The 26,862-nt window shown below is 42.6% G+C and overlaps 1 protein-coding gene and 1 long non-coding RNA gene across 5 annotated transcripts in view; one reads left to right on the top strand and one right to left on the bottom strand.

The window, feature by feature from the left end:
- cfap99 (cilia and flagella associated protein 99) overlaps positions 1–26,862 on the top strand; it is a 145,641-nt gene that overhangs the window by 80,695 nt on the left and 38,084 nt on the right. For all 3 annotated transcript variants that reach the window (XM_043704124.2, XM_043704129.2, XM_043704116.2), the window contains exons 7-8: positions 4,860–4,940; positions 26,634–26,702. In XM_043704124.2, coding sequence (XP_043560059.1) covers positions 4,860–4,940; positions 26,634–26,702 — 150 coding nt within the window. The remainder of the gene's footprint in view (positions 1–4,859; positions 4,941–26,633; positions 26,703–26,862) is intronic.
- The window catches only part of LOC122556885 (uncharacterized), a 110,305-nt gene that overhangs the window by 77,613 nt on the left and 5,830 nt on the right, over positions 1–26,862 (bottom strand). The window contains exon 2 of one of the 2 annotated variants that reach the window (XR_015751382.1): positions 24,369–24,497. This is a non-coding gene — a long non-coding RNA (uncharacterized LOC122556885). The remainder of the gene's footprint in view (positions 1–24,368; positions 24,498–26,862) is intronic. The other variant, XR_006313683.2, reaches the window with a different exon arrangement.

Genomic DNA, 26,862 nt, shown 5'->3' with positions numbered 1-26,862 from the left:
CCAGAATTGTTCTGCACCATTTTACTCTCTTATGTGCATATTTATGAACTGGACTTAGGTCCATTGTGATAATTTCAAAGCTTGCAGGTGACATGAAACTCTAAAATATAATAAATACTGGTAAATTTAGTAACAGACCTTGAAGAATGTAGTACAATGGATAGATATATGGCAGATGAAACTTAATGCAGTGAGGAATGAAATAATGCAATGTGGTAGAAAGATTGAGGAGAGGCAATAGTAACTCACAGGTACATTTTTTGAGGATGAAGGAACAGAAAAAATGTGAGGGTATGTACACAAATGCTGGAAGGTGGTAGAACAAGATGGGAAGTCTGTGAACATCAAGCATTCTATATGGTTTTCACAGACTATAAAAATTTGCAAGACAGAACTTCAGTTTGACTTTATTCTGTTCTGTTCTGGGCACACACTTCAGGAAGGTGTCAGGACCTTGGAGAGCGTACAAAAGTAATTTACTAGAATGGTACAAGGGATGAGAGACTTCACTTATATGGAGAAACTCATTTGAGCAGAGATGGTGCAAAGGAAATTTGACTGAGATGTTCAAAGTCAGAAAGGTTTTGTTGGAGTTAATAGAAATTATTTCCACTGCCAGAAGGATTGCTAACAGATCAGAGTTGATTTGCTAAAGAAACAGTGTTGATTAGATTAGGTTAGATTCCCTACAGTGCGGAGACAGGCCCTTTGGCCCAACCAGTCCACACTGACCTTCTGAAGAGTAACCCACCCATACCCATTTCCCTTTGACTAATGCACCTAACACTATGGTCAATTTAGCATGACCAATTTAGCATGACCAATTCAGCTGACCTGCACATCTTTGGATTGTGGGAGGAAAACGGAGCACCCGGAGGAAACCCACACAGACATGGGGGAGAATGTGCAAACTCCACACAGACAGTTGCCTGAGGCTGGAATCAAACCTGGGTCACTAGTGCTGTGAGGCAGCAGTGCTAATCACTGAGCCACCATTAGAGGAGCAAAATTTTTAATGCAGTGGATTGTTATGATGGAAATATGCTGTCTGAAATGGTGCTGGAAGCAGCAGTACGTCACAGTAGAACTCAGTTCTAACTTCCAAAAGAGAATTGAAATGGTACCTGAAGAGAAGATATTTTCAGAGGTTTAAAAAGTAGAGACATGGGACAGAAATTTTAAAAAAAAGTAAGGAAACATAAATAAGAGTAACTACAAAGTAATGAGGGCAGAGCTACTTGGAGTGAACTAGAAAAGAGGTTTGTCAGGAAAGACAATGGTTCATGGCTCACAACAATAATATATTCCTGCAGAAACAAAGATTCTCGGAAGAGGATAAATTGACTATGGTTGACCAGGGGAGTTAAGGATAGTTTCAAATTAAAAACAAAACATACAATGAAACAAAGATAAGTGCTAAACCAGAGGATTGGGAAAACTTTCAAGACAACCACAAAAATAATAATACGGTAGAATGTAGGAAATAGCAGGTGTAGGAAATTTAACCCCTTAGCCATTTGATACAATCATGGCTGATCTCAGCTTGGCCTCAACTCCAATTTCCTGCCTCTTTTCTATAACCCTTCTTCCCATTACTAATTACAAATTTGCCTATATCCTCTTTAAATTTACTCAACGTCCCAGCATCTACTGCACTCTGAGATAGTGAATTGCACAGATTCATAGCTCTTTGAGGGAAATCATTTTTATTGTCTCTGTTTTATGTCTGCCACTCTTTATTCTAAACCAATAATCTTTCATTCAAGATTGCCCCATGAGGAGCTATCCTTTCTTTGTCTACTTTGTCAGCACCCTTTAGCATTTTCTATAACTCAATTAGATCTCCTCTCATTCTTCTAAACTCCAGAGTGTATAGACTTAAACTGCTTCATCTCTCTTGTGAGACAAAATCCTTTTCTATGGAATCAATCAAGTGAATCTTCTCTGAACTACCTCCTATATAACTACATCCCTTCTAAAGTAAGAGGGCCAGCAGTGAGAGTCCCTTTGTTTAAGAAGGGTACCAGAGTTAATCCAGGAAATTACAAGCCTATGAGCCTTACATCAGTGGTAGAGAAATTATTGGAAAAGATTCTTAGAGTTGCGATCTTTCTGAGTTCGGAAGCAAATGGACTTATTAGCAATGGACAACATGGTTTTGTGCAAGGGAGGTGCTGCCACATCAACTTGATTGAGTTTTTGAGGAGGTGGTGAAGATGATTGATGAGGGAAAAGCAATGCTTGTTGTCTACATGGACTTTGATCGAGCCTTTGACAAGGTCCCTCATGGCAGACTGGTACAAAAGGCAGATGAAGTTTAATCCGACCAAATGTGAGGTGATGCATTTTAGAAGGTCAAGTATTGGTGAAACTTTCCTGGCAGAAAACTCAGGAGCATTGATATTCAGAGGGATCTAGGTATCCAAGTCCACAGATTACTGAAGGTAGCAGCACAGGCAGATAAGGTAATAAAAAAAGTCTATAGCATGCTTGTCCTCTTTGGAAGGGGCATTGAGAATAAGGATAGGCAAGTTATGCTGAAGCTTCATAGAACTATAGTTAGGTCCCACTTGGAATATTGTGTACAGTTCTGGTCACCACATTACCAGAAGGATGTGGATACAGAGGGTACTGAAGAGGTTTACCAGGATGTTGCTTGGTATGGGGGATTTTAGCTATGAAGAAAGGTTGGATAGTCTGGGTTTGTTTTCACTGGAACACAGGATGTTGAGGGGCAACCTGCTAGAAGTTTATAAGATTGTGAATGGCATGGATAGAGTGGAACGTATGAGGCTTTTTTCCAGGGTGGAGGGGTCAGTTACTTGGGGACACAAGTTCAAAGTGCAAAGAGGGAAGTTTAAAAGAGATGTGTGAGGCACGTTTTTCACACAAAGAGTGGTGAGTACCTGAAACATGCTGCCAGAAGAGGTGGTGGAAGCAGACACAATAGAAGCATCTATATAAATAGGAAGGGAATAGAGGGATACAGATCCTGAAAGTGAAGACAGTTTTAGTAGGGAAGGGCAAAATGTGTCAGCTGTAGGGCCTGTTTGTATTTTTCTTTGTTCTTCGTACAAAAAAAAGTACCAGAGAAACTAATCGGGCAAAGGAGCAAGAAGTTCCATGGACCTGATGAAATACTTGCTTGGATATTGAAAGAAGTAACTCCAGAGATAGTAATCTTTCAGGAATCCTTCAATCTTGAGCAAGTCTCAAAGGATTAGAAAACTGCCAATGAAAACCTTCATTTAAAAAGGAAAGAGAACAAAATACAAGTAACTATTGGCCAGTTAGCTTAACAGCTTTTTATCAGGAAAATGTTGAATCTATTAAAACATGTAATAGCTGAGCATTTTAGAAATGAATAATATGATAATGCATGGTGTCACGAAGAGGAAATAATACCTGACAAATTTATTACAATTCTTTGAGAAGGTAACAAGCAGGATATATGAAGGGGAAGCAATGGGTGTAATATATTTGGAATTTCAGAAGGCATTAACAAGAAAAGAGACTATGGTTCTTGAAGGTAATATATTAGCATGGAAACAGGATTAGCTAACTAATAGAAGACAGAGTTTTGAGATAAGGGCAGTGCATTTTCAGGATGGCAACCCTTGATTAGTGGAGTGCTGCAAAGATCAGTGCTCTGGCCACAATTCCCAAAACATTGAGTATGCTTTCTGTACACAGGTAATGCCAGACCTGCTGTGTTTTTCCAGCAATTTTTGATTTTGTGCACTATAGCCAAGTTTGTGGATGACACTAAAACAAGTGGGAAAGTAAGTGCTGAAGATGAGGCAAAGAGTCGGCAGTGGGATATAGAAGGGTTGAGCGAGTAGGCAAAAACTTGGCAGATGGAATGTGTTGTGAGATTATGTACCTCAGGAGGAAGAATAGAGAACCAAATATTATTTAAATGGAGAAAGATTGCAGAAAGCTACAGCACAGAAGGATTTGGGATTCCTCATGCAAAAATCACAAAAGCTACCATTCAAATTCAAGTTGGCCTTTATTGGGAATACAATGCAAAAATAGGGAGGTCTCATTACAACTAAACATGGCACTGGTCAGACCACAGCTGGAATACCGCAAACAGTTTTGAGCCCCTTCTCTCAGGAAAGATTTACTGCTCTTAGAGGCAGTTCAGATAAGATACACTGGGTTGATCCCACCTACAGAAAGACTGTCTTATGAGGAGTGGTTGAGCAGGTTGAGTCTGTACTCATTGGACTTCCGTAACAAGGTGACCGAATTGAAAGATCTTAAATGGCCTTGACATGATAGGTGCAGAAAGGTCATATCCCCTGTGGGAGAATCTAGGACCAGAGGGTATGACCTCAGAATAAGGGGCTGCACATTTAAGACAGAGATTAGGAGGAATTTCTTCTCTCAGAAGGTAGTATAATTGTTGATTTCTTTACTGCAGGAGGCTGGGTTTTTCAGAGAAACAAGGGTTATAGAGAAAAGGCAGTGATTGCAGTGGATGGCAGACCAGACTCGATAGAACAAGTGGCCAACTTCTGCTGCTAACGTAATGGGCTTATGGTCTTAAAAATGGAATAAATCCATGCTTCCCCCTTTTTAACACAAAACTATATTAAGTTATTCTTTGTTCCTAAAATAAATTCAATACAGCAAAAGAAATATGATAAGTAATAGGATATGTTCACATGATTCATAAAAAGGGGGCTGATGAGAACACTGTTGCTGTAGAGCATAATCACTGGCATGGCCTTGTTGGGTCGTGAATAGTATCTAATACCCTTTTAAACAGATAAATGAATAGGCTTTATGAGCTTACTGATATTTCAGGCAAGTGTTGTCTCAGTCTTATGTTTCTCTCTCTTATTATTCAGATTCCCAGGAGTACCTATGAACCTCCAAAAGAGCAGCAACTGTTGGAAACACTTAAAAGGAAAAATCGTCACAGGGCAGAGGTTTGAATGCCTTTGTTTTTTTTCTTATGCTGAATGCAACTCTGTTGTTTTGTGGGTCTTGTGGATTCAACTGGTAACAAGCCATTTGGTTGCAGTGGATGTCCTCTATATTTCATCAACCAATATCCCGCCACACTCACTCAAAAGCAATTTATATCTTTCAGCTCTTATTTAGAGCTAATTTAGATCAGGAGTGTTTCCCTGGTAACTCCTGTTCACTGAGTTCAAGTCTGTCAATCCCATCCCTGGGTCTACAGGTTTTACCATCTCACAGGGGAAGAAGCTGCTGAGAATGTTGCCTTCCTCCAAATAGCCTGCTTAATAAATCTTAGCTAAGCTATGAACATACTTTAATTTTAATAACAAATTAATTATATTTGTAGCATATTTTAATTTCTCACTTCTCCATTTAAGAAGAATATAGAGTGTAGGGTTAATTTTAGTTTTAACAGAAAAACTTAAATGAAATGATTTGCTTATGTTATGACTTTATTAATGGAAGTTAACAAGCAATACACTTTTAAGTGGATAAATATAACCTGAAGAACTGTCAAAAGGTGTAATCTCAAATGTAATAGCATCCAATTAGATATTATTTCTAAATATTCAAGAATATCTAAGAATAGACAGGAGTGAAAAAATGTGACAATATCCAAGAATGGAATATCGATCAATATTTAAAGTAAATCTTTACTTGCAAGCCACAAGTGAATAAGGTGTTGTCTCCTGGAAAAAAATATATTTTCAGAAGTATTATCTGAGTGTTCTTAATACTTCTGAAATGTTAGTGAAAGGGTCTTATTTTTATATTGTTTAAATCCTTCCTGCTATGAAAATGTTGGTGTTAACCCTTTTTCTGTAGGCTTCTCCCACTCTCATCTGATGCTGTATCATTTAATATAATTCCGTTATTATTCAGTGAAGATTCCTTTATGAAGTTGTGATTCTTTATGTCGTCAGTTTATTTTTTTTATACATGGATATTCCTTCCATCACTCTTTAATGCCTTCATCTTACAAGAATCATTCATTCAGGATTTCTCAGTAAAGTTATTTCATTTCTGTCTTCATGAGTGTCTGATCCTGGTAATTAGTGGTACTGATGTGATTCGGATATTTGTCATGTTTTTTCAGTTGGATAGTTTCAGTATTCCTTCTGTTAGCATCTTAACGTCACACCTAAGCGTGAAAATGTCATGTCTTTTTCAAAGCCTTCATTCTTTATACTTTTCTTGTTATCTGTTTTGAGTACTCCTCAATTACTTTAATAATAATTATGTCATAATATTATGTGTGTCATCTCCATGCCCATTTCTAGGTGTATTCTAATTTCAAAGTGGACCTTTCTGGCTTTTTCTGCCTGTTGCAATGGTTTCTTTAAAGGTGAATTCCTACCTGAATATTTATCTTTAAAGTGTTTTAAAATAATGTGTGCCCTCCCTCTCAAATTCGTCTCATTTATTTCCCAGTCAAATATATTTAGAGTCATAGAGTCATAAAGATGTACAGCATGGAAACAAACCCAACTCGTCCATGCCAACTAGATATCCCAACACAATCTAGTCCCACCTGCCAGCACTTGGCCCATATCCCTCCAAACCCTTCCTATTCATATATCCATCCAAATGCCTCTTAAATGTTCCAATTGTACTAGCCTCCACCACTTCCTCTGGCAGCTCATTCCATACATGTACCACCCTATAAGTGAAATGATTGCCCCTTAGGCCTCTTTTATATCTTTCCCCTCTCACCCTAAACCTATGCCCTCTCGTTCTGGACTCCCAATCCCAGGGAAAAGACTTTGTCTATTTAACCTATCTATCCCCCTCAATAAGGTCATCCCTCAGCCTCCGACGCTCCAGGGAAAACAGCCCCACCCTATTCAACCTCTTCCAATAGCTCAAATCCTCCAATCCTGGCAGCATCCTTATAAATCTTTTCTGAACCCTTTCAAATTTCACAACATCTTTCCAATAGGAAGGAGACCAGAATTGCACGCAATATTCCAACAGTGGCCTAACCAATATCCTGTACAGCCGTAAATGACCTCCCAACTCCTGTACTCAATACTCTGACCAGTTTGGATTAGATTAGATTACTTACAGTGTGGAAACAGGCCCTTCAGCCCAACAAGTCCACACCGACCCTCCAAAGAGCAACCCACCCCTACATTTACCCGTTCACCTAACACTACGGGCAATTTAGCATGATCAATTCACCTAACCTGCACATTTTTTTGGGACTGTGGGTGGAAACCGGAGCATTCTGAGGAAACCCACGCAGACACGGGAGAATGTGCAAACTTCACACAGACAGCTGCCCGAAGCGGGAATTGAACCCGGGTCTCTGGCACTGTCCCACCATGCCACCCACAATCATTCACACCAATCATTACAGTTCACATCAATCATGGAGAGGAAGGTAGGTGAGAATTTCCCCTCCTTAATTCATTGGAGGGGAAATTAATTACATGAATTGTAGTCAGAAGCAAAATACTGTGGATGATAGAGATCTGAAATTTAAAAAATTGTACCTCCTGGCGAAATTTAGCAGGTTTGCAGTATTTATGGAGAGAGAAATAGTGTTAACATTGAGTCCACTGATTCCTCTTCAATTATAGTGCTCTTTCTGAATGTCCCAGCTGAGATAACTTGACTCAGGCATCCAACCAAACTGCTTATTATTTAAATGGATTATTGAATATCTTCACCTGAGTAAAGATTCAGCTGAGCTTTTGTGTTTAGTGCCAGGATTTTGTGTTGCATGGTTAATAGACACCTGAAACAGGAGATTCCAGTGTGACTAGAAATGGAACCTGCAGCCTTATCAGCAAACGTGGGCAAAGCTGCTGGGGCTGCTCACATCTCCTCAGGCATCTTGCCCCTCTGGGCGCCATGTCTCCTGGGTCTCAAAAGAGTGTGGAAATGAGGAATGGGGAGATGGGGGCAATCACAACTCCTGTGAAGTTGGGAGAGTACTCCTTCTCTCCAGGAAGGAAAGACAACTTCAATACATACTTTTAGTTGGTGGCCTCAGGAAGGCTTTAGACATCCTTTAAACCCAAAAGCTGTCATACTCACTGAGAACTGATTTCTTTAAGAGCTTATTCAACAAATATGAGGCTCCAATTAATACATTCAAGAGGCCGAATACCCTGACAGCAAAGAAATTGACATCAAGAATTTGTAATCAAACATCAAACTCTAACTGAGAAATTCATATTGTTCAGTTCATGAAGAATAGCTTTCACTTGATACACAAGTATGTTATCTGTCATTCAGATACTTTGAGATATCTTTTTTGTAAACCTGTATAATTGCAACATAAGATTTCTTAAAGTAAAGCCTACAGATCACAGGTAGTAGTATTACAATACCAAGGATTTAATGGCCCAGATTTTATCAATATTTAAGGAAGGACACTTGCCATTCATGAGGCTTTTGAGCATCAATTTGCAGTCATTAGGAAATCAATTTCAATGTGCTGCCCTCAATCGGGGGTCAGAGGACATAACCCATGTCTTGTCCATCAATTAGATTGTAGAATCCTAACACAGGTCTGAAAGCCAAATGGGGACAAGGTGGGAGACAGGTCAACCGGGAATTCCCTGCTGCCCAATTACATACATCGCTTCGTGCCCAAGACATTTTCAAAAATGCCAGGATAGAGGCAAAGCCGCGATCACATCTCGATCACCATCCCACAAGTGACATGTACTTAATAGTGGCAATGCAAGGCCACTGTACCAAATGGCTGGAATTTGCTGGATAACACCACATCAGCAGACCTACAGCTTAATTTTTCATCCTATCTAGCAGACCTCTGAATTACAATGCAGATCAGAACCTTATTAAAATTAAACTCGAGGTTACTGTCATGCAATGTTCAATGTCTAGTTGTTCCAAAGTTCAGAAACTGTACTGTGTGATATTGTCACTTGAATTAATTTGAATGCTAATTTCATCAGACAATTTTCAGTTCCAATTCTATATTAATGACCACGGTTATGTTATAGAAATCAGTTCATTTGAGAAGATCAGCTCAATTGTTTTGAGAAGAGAAACGATTATTGCAAATATACTTTAGCACAGACGGTCCAGACAAGAACTGAACATTAATACTGTCATATCCTCAGCAGCTCCCCACAATTCACCCTTGCACTGTGTCATGAACCTCACTAACTACTCTTTCCATGGGATGCTAGTGCCTACTTCAAGTGGGCATAATGACTGGTAATTTGGCTTGAGTCTAAAGATATCCAACGGTACATAATGGGTGTTTAAGATACATTTACTAATCTGAGGTAGTGCGTTGCCGTTACATTGAAATTGTAAAGCAGAAATAGGCTGTTCAACCGAAGAAATTAGTGTCTCTTCCCACATCAGAAAGTGATCCTGATCCCAAATGTCTGTCTTGTTTCCATATCGCCTCAAACCCCATTTAATATACTGAATGATATAAAAATAAAATCCTGTGATTGCCTTAAGTTTCTGAAATTTAACCTGATGTTCATGTCCTCAAGCACTAGGTCCCTCTCTAATTATTGAAATCAGTTTCTATCTGCCTCCTCAGACAAATCAAGCCTTAAACTCCTGTATTCTAATGGTAACAGCCAAATGCCCCTCTGTCATTGCAGGCACGAATAGAGATTTTTTGTGGCCAGTGTTAGCAAGTTAATGAGGCAATTTTACAAGTTGTACTGTCAGCAGGAGTCTCCTGCAAATCATGTGGAAAATTGGAGAGAGGATGTGTCTATGTTTCTGATAAATACTGCAGATGAGTGGATTTTTCTGTTAGCAGTGTAAAAACAATGACTGCAGATGCTGGAAACGAGATTCTGGATCAATGGTGCTGGAAGAGCACAGCAATTCAGGCAGCATCGAGGAGCTTCAGCAAAATCGACGTTTCGGGCAAAAGCCCTTCATCAGGAATAAAGGCAGAGAGCCTGAAGTGTGGAGAGATAAGCTAGGGGAGGGTGGGGGTGGAGATGAAGGTGATAGGTCAGGGAGGAGAGGGTGGAGTGGATAGGTGGAAAAGGAGCTAGGCAGGTCGGACAAGTCCGGACAAGTCAAGGGGACTGAAAGTTTGAAACTAGGATGAGGTGGGGGAAGGGGAAATGAGGAAACTGTTGAAGTCCACATTGATGCCCTGGGGTTGAAGTGTTCTGAGGCGGAAGATGAGGCGTTCTTCCTCCAGGCGTCTGGTGGTGAGGGAGCGGCGGTGAAGGAGGCCCAGGACCTCCATGTCCTCGGCAGAGTGGGAGGGGGAGTTGAAATGTTGGGCCACGGGGCGGTTTGGTTGATTGGTGCGGGTGTTTCGGAGATCTTCCCTAAAGCGCTCTGCTAGGAGGCGCCCAGTCTCCCCAATGTAGAGGAGACCGCATGGGGAGCAACGGATACAATAAATGATATTAGTGGATGTGCAGGTAAAATTTTGATGGATATGGAAGGCTCCATTAAGGCCTTAGATAGAGGTGAGGGAGGAGGTGTGGGCACAGGTTTTACAGTTCCTGCGGTGGCAGGGGAAAGTGCCAGGATGTGAGGGTGGGTCATAGGGGGGCGTGGACCTGACCAGGTAGTCACGGAGGGAACGGTCTTTGCGGAAGGCGGAAAGGGATGGGGAGGGAAATATATCCCTGGTGGTGGGGTCTTTTTGGAGGTGGCGGAAATGTCGGCGGATGATTTGGTTTATGCGGAGGTTTGTAGGGTGGAAAGTGAGCACCAGGGGCGTTCTGTCCTTGTTACGGTTGGAGGTGTGGGGTCTGAGGGCGGAGGTGCGGGATGTAGACGAGATGCATTGGAGGGCATCTTTAACCACGTGGGAAGGGAAATTGCAGTCTCTAAAGAAGGAGGCCATCTGGTGTGTTCTGTGGTGGAACTGGTCCTCCTGGGAGCAGATACGGCAGAGGCGGAGGAATTGGGAATATGGGATGGCATTTTTGCAAGAGGTAGGGTGGGAAGAGGTGTAATCCAGGTAGCTGTGGGACGGTGGGTTTGCAAAAAATGTCAGTGTCAAGTCGGTCGTCATTAATGGAGATGGAGAGGTCCAGGAAGGGGAGGGAGGTGTCAGAGATGGTCCAGGTAAATTTAAGGTCAGGGTGGAATGTGTTGGTGAAGTTGATGAATTGCTCAACCTCCTCGCGGGAACACGAGGTGGCGCCAATGCAGTCATCAATGTAGCGGAGGAAGAGGTGGGGAGTGGTGCCGGTGTAATTACGGAAGATCAACTGTTCTACATAGCCAACAAAGAGACAGGCATAGCTGCGGCCCATACGTGTGCCCATGGCTACCCCTTTGGTCTGGAGGAAGTGGGAGGATTCAAAGGAGAAATTGTTAAGGGTGAGGACCAGTTCGGCCTAACGAATGAGAGTGTCGGTGGAAGGGTACTGTTGGGGACGTCTGGAGAGGAAAAAACGGAGGGCTTGGAGGCCCTGGTCATGGCGGATGGAGGTGTAGAGGGATTGGATATCCGTGGTGAAGATGAGGCGTTGGGGGCCGGGGAAACGGAAGTCTTGGAGGAGGTGGAGGGCGTGGGTGGTGTCTCGAACGTATGTGGGGAGTTCCTGGACTAGGGGGGATAGGACAGTGTTGAGGGAGGTAGAGATAAGTTCAGTGGGGCAGGAGCATGCTGAGACAATGGGTCGGCCAGGGTGGTCATGCTTGTGGATCTTGGGAAGGAGGGAGAACCGGGCAGTGCGGGGTTCCCGGACTATGAGGTTGGAAGCTGTGGGTGGGAGATCTCCTGAGGTGATGAGGTTCTGTATGGTCTGGGAGATGATGGTTTGGTGATGGGGGGTGGGGTCATGGTCGAGTGGGCAGTAGGAAGAGGTGTCCTCGAGTTGGCGTTTGGCTTCAGCGGTGTAGAGGTCAGTGCACCAGATTACCACTGCGCCCCCTTTATCCGCTGGCTTGATGGTGAGGTTGGGATTATAGCAGAGGGATTGGAGGGCTGCGCGTTGTGAGGGTGAGAGGTTATAATGGGGGAGGGGGGTAGACAGGTTGAGGCGGTTAATGTGCCAGCGGTAGTTGGAAATGAAGAGGTCGAGGGCAGGTAATAGGCCAGCGCGGGATGTCCAGGTGGATGCAGTGTGTTGGAGGTGGGCGAAGGGGTCCTCGGAAGGTGGGCGGGGGTCCTGATTGTGAAAGTAAGCTCGGAGGCGGAGGCGACGGAAGAAGTGTTCGATGTCACGGCGTGTATTAAATTCATTGATGCGTGGACGGAGGGGGATGAATGTGAGTCCTTTGCTGAGGACTGATCGTTCGTCCTCAGTGAGTGGGAGGTCCGGGGGGATGGTGAAAACTCGGCAGGGCTGGGAGCTGGGATCTGGTGTGGGTGTGGAGCTGGGAGTGGGGTCAGAGCCAGTACCTGGAGTGGGTGTGATGGTGGGGGGAATGGGGGTGGAGGCATGAGCAGGGGTAGTGCTCCCCTCGGGGTTCTGGGGGGTGGGGATAGTGACAGTGGGGTCTGTGGGGGGCGTGTCAGAAGAATGCAGGTGAGTGGCGCTGGTGGGGGGGCGGAAGTGGTGGCAGACACGGCAGTAGGGGTGGCGGAAGTCACTGAGCATGTGGCATCGACAATGATGTGAGGGCCGGAAGTGGCTGTGGGAGTGGCCATGATGGGGGCGGAAGTGACATCATCAATCAGCGTGGGGGTGGCAGCTGCATCAGCCACGTGGCTAATGGCGTTTCTGAGGCAGGGGAGTCTTCTGGAATGTTTGAGGAGCGCTGGTTATGGAGGTGGGTTGATAAAAGTTTGTTGTACTTACAGTTTTTGATGTTTGAGATGGAATTGAAATACTGTTTGTGAGAGTATGGATTCTCCTGAGGATGTAGTACAGAGTGGGTCCTTTGCAATTCTGAGAGAGTGTGGCCCTCAGCTGAGGCAGGGCAGACAGGGCAGAGGTGAGGTGCCGGCGCATTGCTGCGAGCGTGGAGCGGAGGATCTTGAAGGAGAACTGTTGCTGGTGTTTTTGAATCTGTAGTCTGTACTGTTTGTCCTGTTCGGGTCCGAACGCTGCCGGTTTAAAGGTGGTCCGGAGTCCATGTGGGATGAGTTGGTTACGGAGGCAGGCACTGAGGAAGCACATGTGGCTGTAGTAGCGGGTTTGTTTCACAACATGGTTGAAGAGCTTCAGGGCAGAGGAAATGACCTGGGAGTTGCAGTGGGAGAGGGACTCCCTGAGATTCTTGTAGAGAGAGGAGGAAAACTTCTTCAAGGCAGGCATCCTTGCAAGAGGATTCGCAGTAGGGTTAAAATCAACGAGGTAAAAACAATGACTGCAGATGCTGGAAACCAGATTCTGGACCAATGGTGCTGGAAGAGCAATTCAGGCAGCATTGAGGAGCTTCAGCAAAATCGACGTTTCAGGCAAAAGCCCTTCATCAGGAATAAAGGCAGAGAGCCTGAAGCGTGTGCAGAGTCAGTGAATGATCCCATGCTACAGAAAGAGAAAAGTGTGGCAGAACTACCAGCTTTGCACTCTTCCTCAAAAGATGTATACCTTCCAAGTTCCCTCTCTCCATCTACACTACCAACGCTTGCATTTTGTGATCTATTCATGTCTGGACAGGCCTTGTTATCTGTTCCACACTACCCGTTCCAATCATGCACAAGTTTAATTGTTAACCATATTTATCATCAATTTGCTCAACCAACTCTCAACTCAGCTTTAATATCCTTATTTCACAAACCTGCAAGTCTCTCCCATCTCTGTTGTTCTCCATTTGCATGGACAATGTCTTTATTCTTACATAGAGCAACTGGTCCACAACTTAAAGCGTCTGACATATTGGTTAAAGGTGACAGCTTACCACAACTGGTGAGTGAAAATAAACTGAGTTTCTTCGTGCCTTTGGTATGAGAGATACAGATTTAAGCCATATCAATTTGTAGTAACTGTGTCCTTTAAACTTTCTATTTTTGACTGTAGACAGAAATGGGAAGAAGGCTGATTTAAAAATAGTGGAATGTGGAAGGGAGTGTGGTGCTATTTAAAAGCGGGCTGCCAATACTTATTGTAAATGCAGTTTACACTTTTTTGTTCAGTCATTAACAGATATTTAGTTGCAGATGAACTGGCGCCAAGGGGTGTGTACAAGATGCAATCCAGGAAGCAAAAGGTAGCTGATTGGTCTGTGAAATGATATCAGTTATGATGACAAAGGCCTTCTACATGCCAACAATTACGTGATTGGCTCCCAGATATTTGAATAGTTTGTGGATGTGAATAGTAGTTCAGCTGTGCTGTTCCAGCAATAAAGTTTCAACTTTGATCTCCAGCATCTGCAGACCTCACTTTCTCCTCGAAGATTTCAACCTACTGCGAATCCTCTTACAAGGATGCCTTCCTTGAAGAAGCTCTCTGCCTCTCTCTACAAAGATTTCAGTGAGTCCCTCTCTCACTGCACACCCCAGGTCCAACGCCCCTCCTCCAAGTCCCTCCTCCCTACCTTTTATCTTCTCCTGCTGAACACTCTCTGCTCATTCCTGAAGAAGGGCCTGTGCCCGAAACGTCGAATCTCCTGTTCCCTGGATGCTGCCTGACCTGCTGTGCTGTTCCAGCAATAAAGTTTCAACTCAGAAGCATTCAGACTACTGGAAAGTGAGGTGCTTCTTTCTCTCTGCAGTAAAAAATACCAAGAGCATGAAGAACTCAGTTTATTTTCCCTCACCAGTTGCAGTAATCTGTTGCTTTTAACCAATACATCATAAACTTTTAAGTTGTGGACCAGTTGCTCTGTGATTACTGCAAACCAGTGAAAGTACCTGAAGAAGAGAGATCAAGGAGCAGTAAGTCCTGACAAACCAAAGGATCATCTCAATGAACCCTGTGCACAGGAACTATTGAGCTACCTTCCCAGTTTTTCCTTCACCCTCACATCAATGTTTTGTTGTCTGTATGTATGCATGTGTGAGAAAGTTTTATAAGTGAGGTTCACATTTTAACGAGTAGAGCTATATGTCAATGATTCATAATTGTTTTCCTGTATCTAAAGTCAATTATTTGTAATAATTAGTCGGTCTTAAATACAGTAATCTGGTCCCTGCTTTCTGTAACCTATGCGTAGAAAGATGGGTAAATTTGAGAAATTTTGCTTACTTCTATAAAATCTTTAACTTCTGTGACAACTCCAGGAATAGTGGGATTTGATTTCTGATGCTCTCCCCTAATGAGGCATGACATGGTGCACCTCTGACTTCACCATCCATTATCAGATCTAACTGCTTTATGCATTGAGGCCTCATTCTGATTTTCCAAAACTGACCACTATTCCAGGATCATCCTGGAGAGCACCGTTAATTTCTCTTTCTATGACCTACCAAATTTATCCTTAAACTCTTTCTTAGCTCCTCACCTTCAAATTCACGATTTGTTGAATCTTCACAAGGGCATTTCTGTTGGCAATTAATATCAGTGACACTTTGATCCTATGAATGAATTTTTAAAACCGCATTTCTTTATCACAGGAATTGATACAAGTTCAATTGATTATGTGGCCATCCCCTCTCTCTTTCCCTCAAACACCTCATTGCACTCTATGTCACACCCCTTTTGAACATTTTTTAGACATGAAAAGATCCAAATAATCATTTGTTGGCACTTACGTTCTGATATTCTGTTGTGCCTTTCTCTTTATTAATTCTAACATTCAAACTGCTTGACAAGAAAAATTATGAGTAACTTAATCATGGTTGACCATGATTATGTGAACATTTCTAACAAAGTTATTGGTGTACTTGGAGATTGCATGCTGCAGGGATAGAAACAGAACATTCAGACTCTGCCTCAACTTAGTTTTCACACTTTTCTTTTACAGGAGAAAATATGATCTCAATTGACTCAAGATCATTGTAATTTTGATGCTAATGTTTATTTGTACTCATTATTATATTAATTTGATATATAGTAAAAGCAAACTTTGCACAAGACCTAATATTATCACCATTCCAAACCAAAATAGCAGCTGATTTTTTTACTTGCAGTTTTATTCACCTCTTCTTCCCACACAAGGTCTGCTGTTCATGTTAACTGACAGTCATTGAACAGTATTTGTACTATAACCTTTGAACCATTTATGCAATGACAGCAGTTCTTTGGATAGAACAGGAGAAATGTTAATGGACACTCCTGAACCTGTTAATATTCAGCTAGGTCTTGTGAGAAAGCAACAGAGGACTGTTCGTGATCACACCACTGTCTGTGCTGGTTATCATTCAGATGCAGAGCTCAGAGTAATCATTTTCCATCCGTTCTGCAACACCACTTTAAGTAATACTTGATGGGTTTTCACTTAACATTACTTGACCTCACTTCAAATACTCCATCAAACCTTAAATTGCACTGCCATCGTTCTACAGTTTAGAACGAATTGACAGTGGTTGAAGTACCAAGGCCAGGCAAATGTTTTCTGTTTTCTCACCCATCAGTTGATGGCCTGAAAGGATCCTTCTGTGCAGTACTAGTCTCTGGATTTATGATTTATCTGGGCCAGTTTTGTACTCACTCCTGATCTCCAGATGGCATTGATTCCTTGCTCGAGTTTGATTTAATTGATGTTTGTCACACTCCTACTTCTCACAATTGCCTCATTCTTGTGTGTTTATACAATTTTCTGTACAACTATTAATGAAAAGCTGACTGGGCTAAGGAATGGTTAGGCAATAGGGCAATTTGCAATTTTAATAAAAGCAAATTACTATAAATGCTGGAAATTTGAAAAAACAATGGAAAATGCTGGAATTACCCAGCAGGTCTGGAAAGAGAAACAGATTTGATGTTTTAAGACCATGAGACATAGGAGGAGATTAGGCCATTTGGCCCACTGAGTCTGGTCCAACATTCAATCATGGCTCTTATGTTTCTCAATATTGTTCTCCTACTTTCTACCCACAACCTTTGATCCTCTTAAGAAGAATCTATCTATCCCTGTCATAGCGTCTACACTCAATGACTTGCCCTTCACAGCCCTCTGTGGCAATGAATTCCATAGATTAACAATGCTCTGTCTGAATAAATTCCTCTTCATCTCAGTTCTAAAGGGTCATTCCTTCACTTGGAGGTGGTTTCCTCCAGTTCCAGTGGAAATATCTTCTCCACATCCACTCCATCCAGCCTTTCAGTATTCTGTAACTTATAATGAGATCTCCCCTCATTATTTCAATCTCCATCAAGAACAAACCCAGAATCCTCAACCACTCCCCATATAAGGCCTTCACCCCAGGATTACAATGTAAACTTCCTCTGGACCCCTCAAGGCCATCACATCTACCCTTAGATATTGGGCCCAAAACTACTCACAATATTCCAAATGCAATCTGACCAAAGCCTCATACAACCTCAGTACATTTCTGTTCTTGTAATGTCAGCACTCATTTTGAGAGGGCTAGAATACATTTGCCTTCGTAACTGCCAACTGAATTTATATTTTAACCTTCAGAGAATTCTAAACTAGAACTCTCAAGTCATTTTGTGCTTCCGCGTTCTGAAGCCTTTCCCATTTAGAAAATAGTCTATGCCTCTATCCTTCCTACCTGACACTTTCCCACATTGTATTCCAAGTGCCACTTCCTAGCCTATCCAAGTCCTTCTGCAGCCTCCCCACTTCTTTCACACTATTTGCCCCTCTATCTATCTTTGTGTCATTTGCAAACTTTTCAACATGCTCTTAATTCCTTTGTCCAGATTGTTAATGTAGAATGTGAATAATTGTGTTCCCAACACTAATCGCTGTGGAACTCCACAAGTCACCAGCTGCCATCCTAAACAAAGATCCCTTTAACCCCACTCTCTGCCTTCTACCAGTCAGCCAATTCTCTATCCATGCCAATGCCTTGCCCCTAACACCATGGGCTCTTATCTTATTAAGCAGCCTCCTATACAGCACCTTGTCAAAGGCCTTCTGGAAATCCAAATAGATCCGTTGGCTCCCCTTGCTTCACATGCTCGTTACCTCCTCAAAGAATTCCACCAGATTTGTCAAGCATGACCTCCCTTGACAAAGCCATGTTGACTCAGCCCTATTTTACCATGCACTTCCGAGTACTCCACAATCTCATCCTAAATAATGAAAATCTTACCAACAACTGAGGTCAGGCTAACTGGCCTATAATTTTCCATCTTCTGCTCCTCTCCCTTCCTTCTTAAACACATTGGCCATTTTCCAGTCCTCTGGGACTCTCCCTGACTCCAGTGATTCTTGAGAGATCAGCACCAATACCTCCACAATCTCTTTAGCTATCTTCTTCAGAACTCTGGGGTGTAGTTCATTCAGTTCAGATGACTTAGCCACCCTCAGAACTTTCAGCTTCCCCAGCACCTACTCCTTAGTGATGGCCACTGCACCCACCTCTGTCTCCTGACTCTTTTGAAGTTCTGATATACTACTGGTGTCTTTCACTGTGAAAACCATCAGATCTAGCAGCAGAATTAGGCCATTCAGCCGATCGAGTTTGCTCCACCATTCAATCATGGCCAATATGTTACTCAACCCCATTCTCCTGCCTTCTCCCTGTAATCTTTGATTCACTTACTAATCAAGAACCTATCTATCTCCGGCTTAAACAAACTCAGTGACTTGGCCTCCACAACCTTCTGTGGTAATGAGTTCCATAGATTCACCATCTTCTGGCTGAAAATATTCCCCCTCATCTCAGTTCTAGAAGGTCATCCCTTCACTCAGTGCCCTCAGGTCCTAGTCTCTCCATGTCCACTCTATCCAGGTTTTAAGTCATATATTACTCTTCAAATGTAAAATAAGGATTTCAAATGACTAAACTGGGAGGTAATATAACAGTGAGCACAGAGGTCATGTCAGGGTAACATTGATTTAAACTTCACCAAAGAACTGAACAAGTGGACTGTTAAAATCCTTTGGAGTTAGTTACACTCATGTGACTTTCTGTAGAACAGTCAAGTCAATCCCATTTTTCTGCTCTATCTCCATGATTTTGAAAATTTAACCTTGATTGATATCTTGGAATTGAAATCTGGAGGCTAAAATCCTGCAACAAATTAGGAAACGTCCTTGAGGGATTTCCTACTGTGTTGTGCTATTCAACAATTCAACAACTAACTCCCTTGATTTCTCACTGTGAGTTAATACTAGCACCTAGCAATCTATAAAGACATTCTAGCTTTCAGAGCGTCGCTCCTTCATCAGGTGGTAGTGGAGGGCTCAATCCTAACACACAGAATTTATAGCAAAAATTTACAGTGTGATGTAACTGAAATTATACATTGAAAAATTGATTGTCTGTTAAGCCTTTCATCTGTTAGAACACAGTGATAGTTTCACTTCTTTCATGCATAGATCACAAAACCTTTTTTTAACAAGTTGCATTCTCAGGTTAGCTGTTAACAATGGTGATAGCTAGACAAAATGTTGAAGGTGTTGGCCCCCTGTGTTCTCTGTCTATGCCATGATGTTTAGATTGATTCTAATCTAAAAAGTGAGATAACGGAGTTTTACATAAATTCATGCAGTTTTTGAGCAAAGTACAATGTAACTCTGCAAGTACAAATTCACCCCACAAAATATATGTGTGAATGTGGTCTTTGTCTGTATGTTTGTGTGTATGTGTGTGTGTCTGTCTGTCTGTCTGTCTCGTTTGGGGGTTGTGAGTGTGAGAAAGTGTATGTGTGTGTGTAGTGAGTGCAGAGAGTCATAAGTCTGTGAGGGGGTGCATGTGTGGGTGTGGGAGTGTGTGTGTCTGTAAGAAAAAACTGGAGAAACATGGCATTCTCACCAGTAATAGCAAAGCCCACCCTGGAATCACAGTAGACAACATTATCACTGCGGGGAAATCTATTATCAACTTATCAGACCACACCCTTTGACCGGAAGAGATTGAAGTCCTGAGTAGGGGTCGCAACTTCTGCCCCACCGCCAAAATGGACCCGTTGGTTCTGGCAGCAGACACGGAGTTCATCCGACGAATGAGACTCCGGGAATTCTTTCAAGGTGCCAGCAGTGATCCCAATGAGCCCATTGATGAATTGGAACAGTCATCACAGGGATCTGTAGAGCGACCAAAGAAGGTGTCAACTTGGACCCCACTGGAGGGCCGCTGCCTTGGGATTGACATGTATGCTCAAACTGTCAGGAAATATATAAATGCCAGATTCATCACAAGGTAGAGCAAAACATCACCCGTTCACAATGCAATGCCAACCAGGCTCTCAAAACCAATCACAACATTGTCATCAAACCAGCAGATAAAGGAGGAGCCATTGTCATTCAGAATAGAACAGATTACTGCAAGGAAGTGTACTGACAACTGAACAACCAGGAACACTACAGGCAACTACCAGCTGATCCGACCAAAGAACACACCCGTGAATTAAACACACTGATCAGAACTTTGGATCCAGTCCTTCAGAGTTCCCTACACGCCCTCATCCCACGTACTTCTCGTGTAGGCAACTTCTACTGCCTTCCAAAGGTACACAAAGCCAACAGACGAGGACGTCCCATCATGTCAGGCAATGGGACCCTATGTAAGAATCTCTCCGGCTATGTTGAAGGCATCTTGAAACCTATTGTACAGGGGATCTCCAGCTTCTGTCACGACACTACGGATTTCTTACAGAAACTCAGCACCCACGGACCAGTCGAACCAGGAACATTCTCGTCACAATGGATGTTTTTGCACTCTGCACCAGCATTCCCCACAATGACAGCATCGTGGCAACAGCCTCAGTACTCAGCACCAACAACTGCCAATCTCCAAACACCATCCTACAACTCATCCGCTTTATCCTTGATCACAACGTCTTCACCTTTGACAACCAGTTCTTCATCCAGACACGGAATAGCCATGGGGACCAACTTTGCACCCCAATATGCCAACATTTTTATGCACAGGTTCAAACAAGACTTCTTCTCAATGCAGGATCTCCAACCAACATTGTACACCAGGTACATTGACAACCTTTTCTTCCTCTGGACCCATGCCGAGGAGTCACTGGCAAAACTACACAGTGACATCAACAAGTTTCATCCCACCATCAAACTCACCATGGACTACTCTCGACTATCTGTCTCATTCTTGGACACATGTGTCTCCATCAAGAATGGACACCCCAGCACAACACTCTACCGCAAACCCACAGATAACCTCACAATGCTACACTTCTCCAGCTTCCACCCAAAACATATTAAAACAGCCATCCCCTATGGACAAGCCCAACGTGTACACCGAATCTGCTCAGATGAGGAGAAACGTGACGGACACCTGGAAGTACTCAGGGATGCCCTCACAAGAATGCGGTACAATACCCAATTCATCGACCGCCAGTTCGAACGTGCCACAGCAAGGAACCGTAATGACCTCCTCAGGAGACAGACACGTGCTGCAACCGACAGGGTACCCTTTGTTGTCCAGTATTTCCCAGGAGCTGAAAAATTACGCCATGTTCTTCGTGACCTGCAACACATTAGCAAGGAGGATGAGCACCTCACCAAGACCTTCCCCACACCTCAACTACGTGCCTTTAAACAATCGCCAAACCTCAAATAGTTTGTTGTTTGTAGCAAACTGCCTGGCTCTCAGGACAACTCCATACAACGCTGTCATGGTAGGTGCTGCAAGACGTGTCAGAGTGTGGACATAGATACCACTATTACGCGTGGGGACACTTCCCACCTTTTACATGGCAGATACTCATGTGACTCAGCCAACGTTGTCAATCTTATACGTTGCAGGCAAGGATGCCAGGAGGCATGGTACATTGGAGAAACTGAGCAAAGGCTACGACAACAGATGCATGGGCACTGCACAACAATCAACAGACAGGAGTATTCCATCCCAGTTGGGGAACACTTCAGTGGTCCAGGACATTCAGCCTCGGACCTTCAGGTGACCATTCTCCAAGGTGGACTTTGGGACAGGCAGTAGAGAAAAGTGGCCCAGCAGAAGCTGATAGCTAATGTCCCCATAGGGAGGGCCTTAGCCGGGACCTTGGGTTCATGTCACATTACAGGTGACCACCATTGCACTATACACACACACACAGATACTCCTACACACACACACACACATAGGCACTCCTATACACACATACACACGGACACACATGTACACAGACACACACACTCCCACGTGCACCTCCTCACAGAGGTAAGACACTCTGCACTCACTACACACACACATTCACTTTCTCACACTCACAACCCCCAATCCAGACAGACATACACACACACACACGCTCACAGACAAAGACCCACATGCACACATATATTTTGTGGGGTGAATTTGTACTTGCAGAGTTACATTGTTCTTTGCTCAAAAACTGCATGAATTCATGTAAAACTCCGTTATCTCACTTTTTAGATTAGAATCAATCTAAACATCATGGCATAGACAGGGAACACAGGGGGCCAACACCTTCAACATATTGGTAGATAAGATTAATAAAAATCCCAAACTTTTTATAAGTATATTAAAAGTAAGAGGAAAGAGTGAGGCCAAAGGGGCAATCCGTGCATGGAGCCAAAGGATGTGTATGAGGCCTTAAATGAATATTTCTCATCTGTATTCAGAGGAAAAAGACATTGTAGTTGGGGATTCAGTTGGGATGGTGAGGTTCTAGAACATGTTAGGATTAATAAGGAGGAGGTGTCAGATGGTTTAGCAGACATAAAAGTGCATAAATCCCAGGTTGTGATGAGATGTATGCCAGGCTGCTATGGGATGCAAGGGAGGAGACTGCTCTGGCTCTGGCAGATATATTTTATATTTTGATGGCCACAGGTGAAGTGCTAGGTTATTGATGGTGAGCTAATGTGGTTCCTTTGTACAAGAAGGGCAGCAGGGATAGGCCAAGTAATTAGTCTGACGTTAGTGGTCAGGAAATTGTTGGAAAAGTTTCTGAGAGACTGGATTAATCAACACTTGGAAAGGCAGGGATTGATCAGGGATAATTAGTTGGGGGCAATTCCCATTTGACTAATTTAATTGAATTGAATGAGTGAATGAACGACTGATTTATTGTCACATGTATCTAGGGAGATACAGTGAAAAATGTTCTGTCAACAGAATCCAGCATCATTTTCAGATACAAATGAATAGAGAAAATACTTAAATAGGCCAAGGTCCCAAACATGGCTCTGAGACTTCGGCAAGGTCTCTGTGAGGTCCCTGCTCCGCCATCGCTGCAGCCAATGTCTCACCGTTAATTCCAGGAGTCCCTGCTCCAGTCACCACTGACACTGCTCCGGCCTCCCCACATCATCAAGAAGATGACGAAAAGAAGAAGAAGAAAAAGATGAAAAGGAGAGAAAGATTAAAAATAAAGAATATGACCGGCCTGGAGTGGACGGGCCGACTGTGCTGGTGCTGTCATCTAGAGTAGCTGAGCTAGCTGTCTGCTCCATGCTGCAGGACTCGCTGTCCCCTCCACACCTCTGTTGTTTTTTTAAAAAAGTGACTAAATATATTGGTGAGGGCATGCAATTGATGTGATTTTGCACAGCGGGTGGTAGAGGTATGGAATGCACTGTCTGAGAGGCAGGTACTCTGGCAACATTTAAGATATCTGGATGAGCATTGAAAATGCCAGGGTATAGTAGTCTATGAGCAAATGCAGATAAATGGGATTAATTTATAATGGTGTTTTTCTGGTCGCATAAACATGGTGGGCTGAAGAACTTGTTTCTATTCTGCATGACTCTGTGACTTACATATTAAATTTCATCTGCCACTTGTTTGTCTCTTCCACTAGCCTGACAATTCCTATTGATGTTTACCATTCTCCTTTCCACAGTTCCCATTTTGAAACATTGTTGTGCTCAACAAAGGTGATAAATGCATATCAACAAAGGCAGGAGTCTAAACACTGACCACATTCCCCCAATCTGAATAAAAAAAACGTTCACAGCTCTCTACTGAGCTCAGTTGGCTGGATGGCTGGTTTGCAATGGAGATAATGCCAAAAAGCTGAGCATACCATGGAGTACTTTCCTTTCAACCTCTCCCCTTGCCTGAGGCATGGTGATTCTCAGGTTAAACGACCCCCGCAGGAATCTCTTTCTAATGAGAGAGTAGCCTTACATTCTGGTAAGACAATAGCGACCTTACATTTTACTTCATATCCATTTCATGAACTCGAATTTTACTGACAATCCTATTATGTGACACTTTGTCAAATGCTTTTTGGAAGTAATGACACTGAGCTCAAAAATCCACACTGTTAAGAAATTCATCCAAATTAGTTTGCCTTTAACAAATCCACAATAGCTTTATTTAATTAATCCACATTTGACAATGTAACTGTTAATGTCATTCCTTAAAGCTTCCCCACAACTGACTAGTTTTTGGGCCTATCTTTCTACCTTTTGATTTGAACAAGAAGTAATATTTACAATTTTCCAGCTGTCTTACACTACTGCTGTATCTATTGGGGACTGGAAGGTCATGATCAGTGACTCACCAATTTTTTCCTGTTGTTAGATCCTGGATGAATCCCATGCAGTCCCAGTGACTTTATCAACTTTGAGTACAGATAGTCTGTTGAATAAAAACATTAAGTGCTGGATAAACTTGGCATGTTTGGTAGCATCTGTGGAGAGAGGAACAGAATTAATGTTTGAGTCCAATATGGCTCTTCTTCAGAACTCAGCCTGTTTAATATCTCTCCCATCATTAGTCCATCTAGGTCTCAATTACCTAACTGAAAGCAGCTTCTAACTTGGTAGAACCGTAAATCCCCTCTATTTCCATGTTTAAGTCCTGTTTTAGGTCCCTAGTAGACCCCACTTTTCTTTTTAACCATCCTCTCACTGTTTATATACAGAATACTTCTATCAGACACCCTCTTCCTCTGTTTCATCTCAATCTCTTTCACATCCAGAAAGCCCACTATTTGATCTCTTTCTACCTCTTGTGCATGTGCCTGGATTGTACCCAAATGACTGTCCTTTGTTCAGTTACAGTTTGACCTACCAATCTTTCATTTCAATTTATCTTGATTAAATTCTGATTAAGGGTCATTCAGCCTGAAACATTAAATCTGTTCCTCTCCACAAATGCTGCTGAATTTTCATAATGTTTAATTTCATTTCAGATTTTTAGCATCTTCAATATCTTTCTTTTGTCTCATCTGTTAATATTTACCCTCCCCCTGTCATTTTTGTTCTGCATTGCACAATGTACTTTTCCATGATCAGCCTAAATGTTATGAAACAGCTATCAGTGTCCATTAACTTATAACCCACTTGATCTTATTCCCAGGAACCAGATCCAACAAGACTTCCATCTACATTGGGTTATAAGCTTACTGATGTAGAACATTCTCCTGAATTCATTCAAGAAACCCTTCTCCCCTCTACCCTTCACATGATTACAATCCCAGTCTATGTTAGGATAATTAAAATTCCCCTATATAACTCAAAGACATCTGTACTTTCCTTGGAAATTTGGTTTGCTATCTTTCTTACCAATTGTTACCTTATGGAATACACACAAGAAGCACTTTTAAAAAAAGAAATTCACTCATGGAATGTGGGTGTTGCTTGCTGGGCCAGATTTATTGCTCATCCCTAGTTACCCTCAAGAAAATGGTGGTGAGCTACTTTCTTGAGTTGCTGCAGTCCGTTTAGAAACCTATGCTCCAGTTTGGGATGGAACTCCAGGATTTTGACCCAGCATAATGCTACATCTATTGTTACTTAACTGTAACCAAATGAATTCTGTCCTTGACCCCTTGAGGGCATCTGTCTTGAACACTGTTTTCCCTCCTCCTTTCTGTCTTTTTTTAAATTGTTCATGGAATTTGGGCATCACTAACTAGATTAGCATTTATTGCCCATCCCTAATTGCCCAGAGGGCAGTTAAGAGTTAATGACATTGCAGTCAGTCTGGAGTTACATGTAAGCTAGGCCAAGTAAGAATGGCAGATTAGATTAGATTAGATTAGATTACTTACAGCATGGAAACAGGCCCCTCGGCTCAACAAGTCCACACCGACCCGCCGAAGCGCAACCCACCCATACACCTACATTTACCCCTTCACCTAACACTACGGGCAATTTAGCATGGCCAATTCACCTAACCTGCACATCTTTGGACTGTGGGAGGAAACCAGAGCACCCAGAGGAAACCCACGCAGACATGGGGAGAATGTGCAAACTCCACACAGTCAGTCGCCTGAGGCGGGAAAAATGAACCCGGGTCTCTGACGCTGTGAGGCAGTAGTGCTAACCACTGCCACCATGCCGTCCTTCGCTAAAGGACATTAATGAGCCAGATGGGCTTTTACAACCATTAGTAGTTACATGGTGACTGTTTGGCCAACTTTCAATTGCTGTGTTGGGATATGGACCCATGTATCCAGCCTGAATCGCTTGTTTTAGTAATTTAGGGGCATTCGCACTATGCCACCATTTCCATTCCCTATCTTCCCTATCTTAGTGAGGAATCATAAAAATGTCATAAAAATTAGTAAGAAAGGAATAATTGCCAAAATATAAAGCTACAAGGTTGGAAAGGAAAAATGTTGAAGTTAAATAATTTTCCAGGCATTGTTTATGGTGAGTGCTTCAAGCTGGCATGTGAATCAGCTGTTAATCTTCTTGCATATTGTCCACTTTTTAAGTTGAACCTCTCATCAGTAACAAACAGAAAAGACAGCGATGGGAATGGAGTTTACAAAGATCTATCATTGATATGACTCAAACTACATATTCTTTTTTCATAGGAGCATCTCATGGAATCCAACATTGATGCATTCCGGTGTGCCATGATACATGAAACCGAACATAAAAGGGTATGCATATATTTGACTCATAATTTGTAAAGTGTATGTGGAACAAGTGCATCTGTATTTCACTTTTATTTGGGAAGAAAACACCTAAATGTGTTATATATTGAAGAGGAGAAAGAAAATAAGTATCAAGAAGCAAGAAAAAGAAACAGTCTGAGAAATT

This window comes from Chiloscyllium plagiosum, unplaced genomic scaffold, assembly GCF_037043375.1.
Source record: "Chiloscyllium plagiosum isolate Xiang-an unplaced genomic scaffold, Cpla_swu_hap1 HiC_scaffold_2, whole genome shotgun sequence".
Lineage (NCBI taxonomy): Eukaryota > Metazoa > Chordata > Chondrichthyes > Orectolobiformes > Hemiscylliidae > Chiloscyllium > Chiloscyllium plagiosum.
This window is presented reverse-complemented; position numbering and strand designations above follow the sequence as displayed.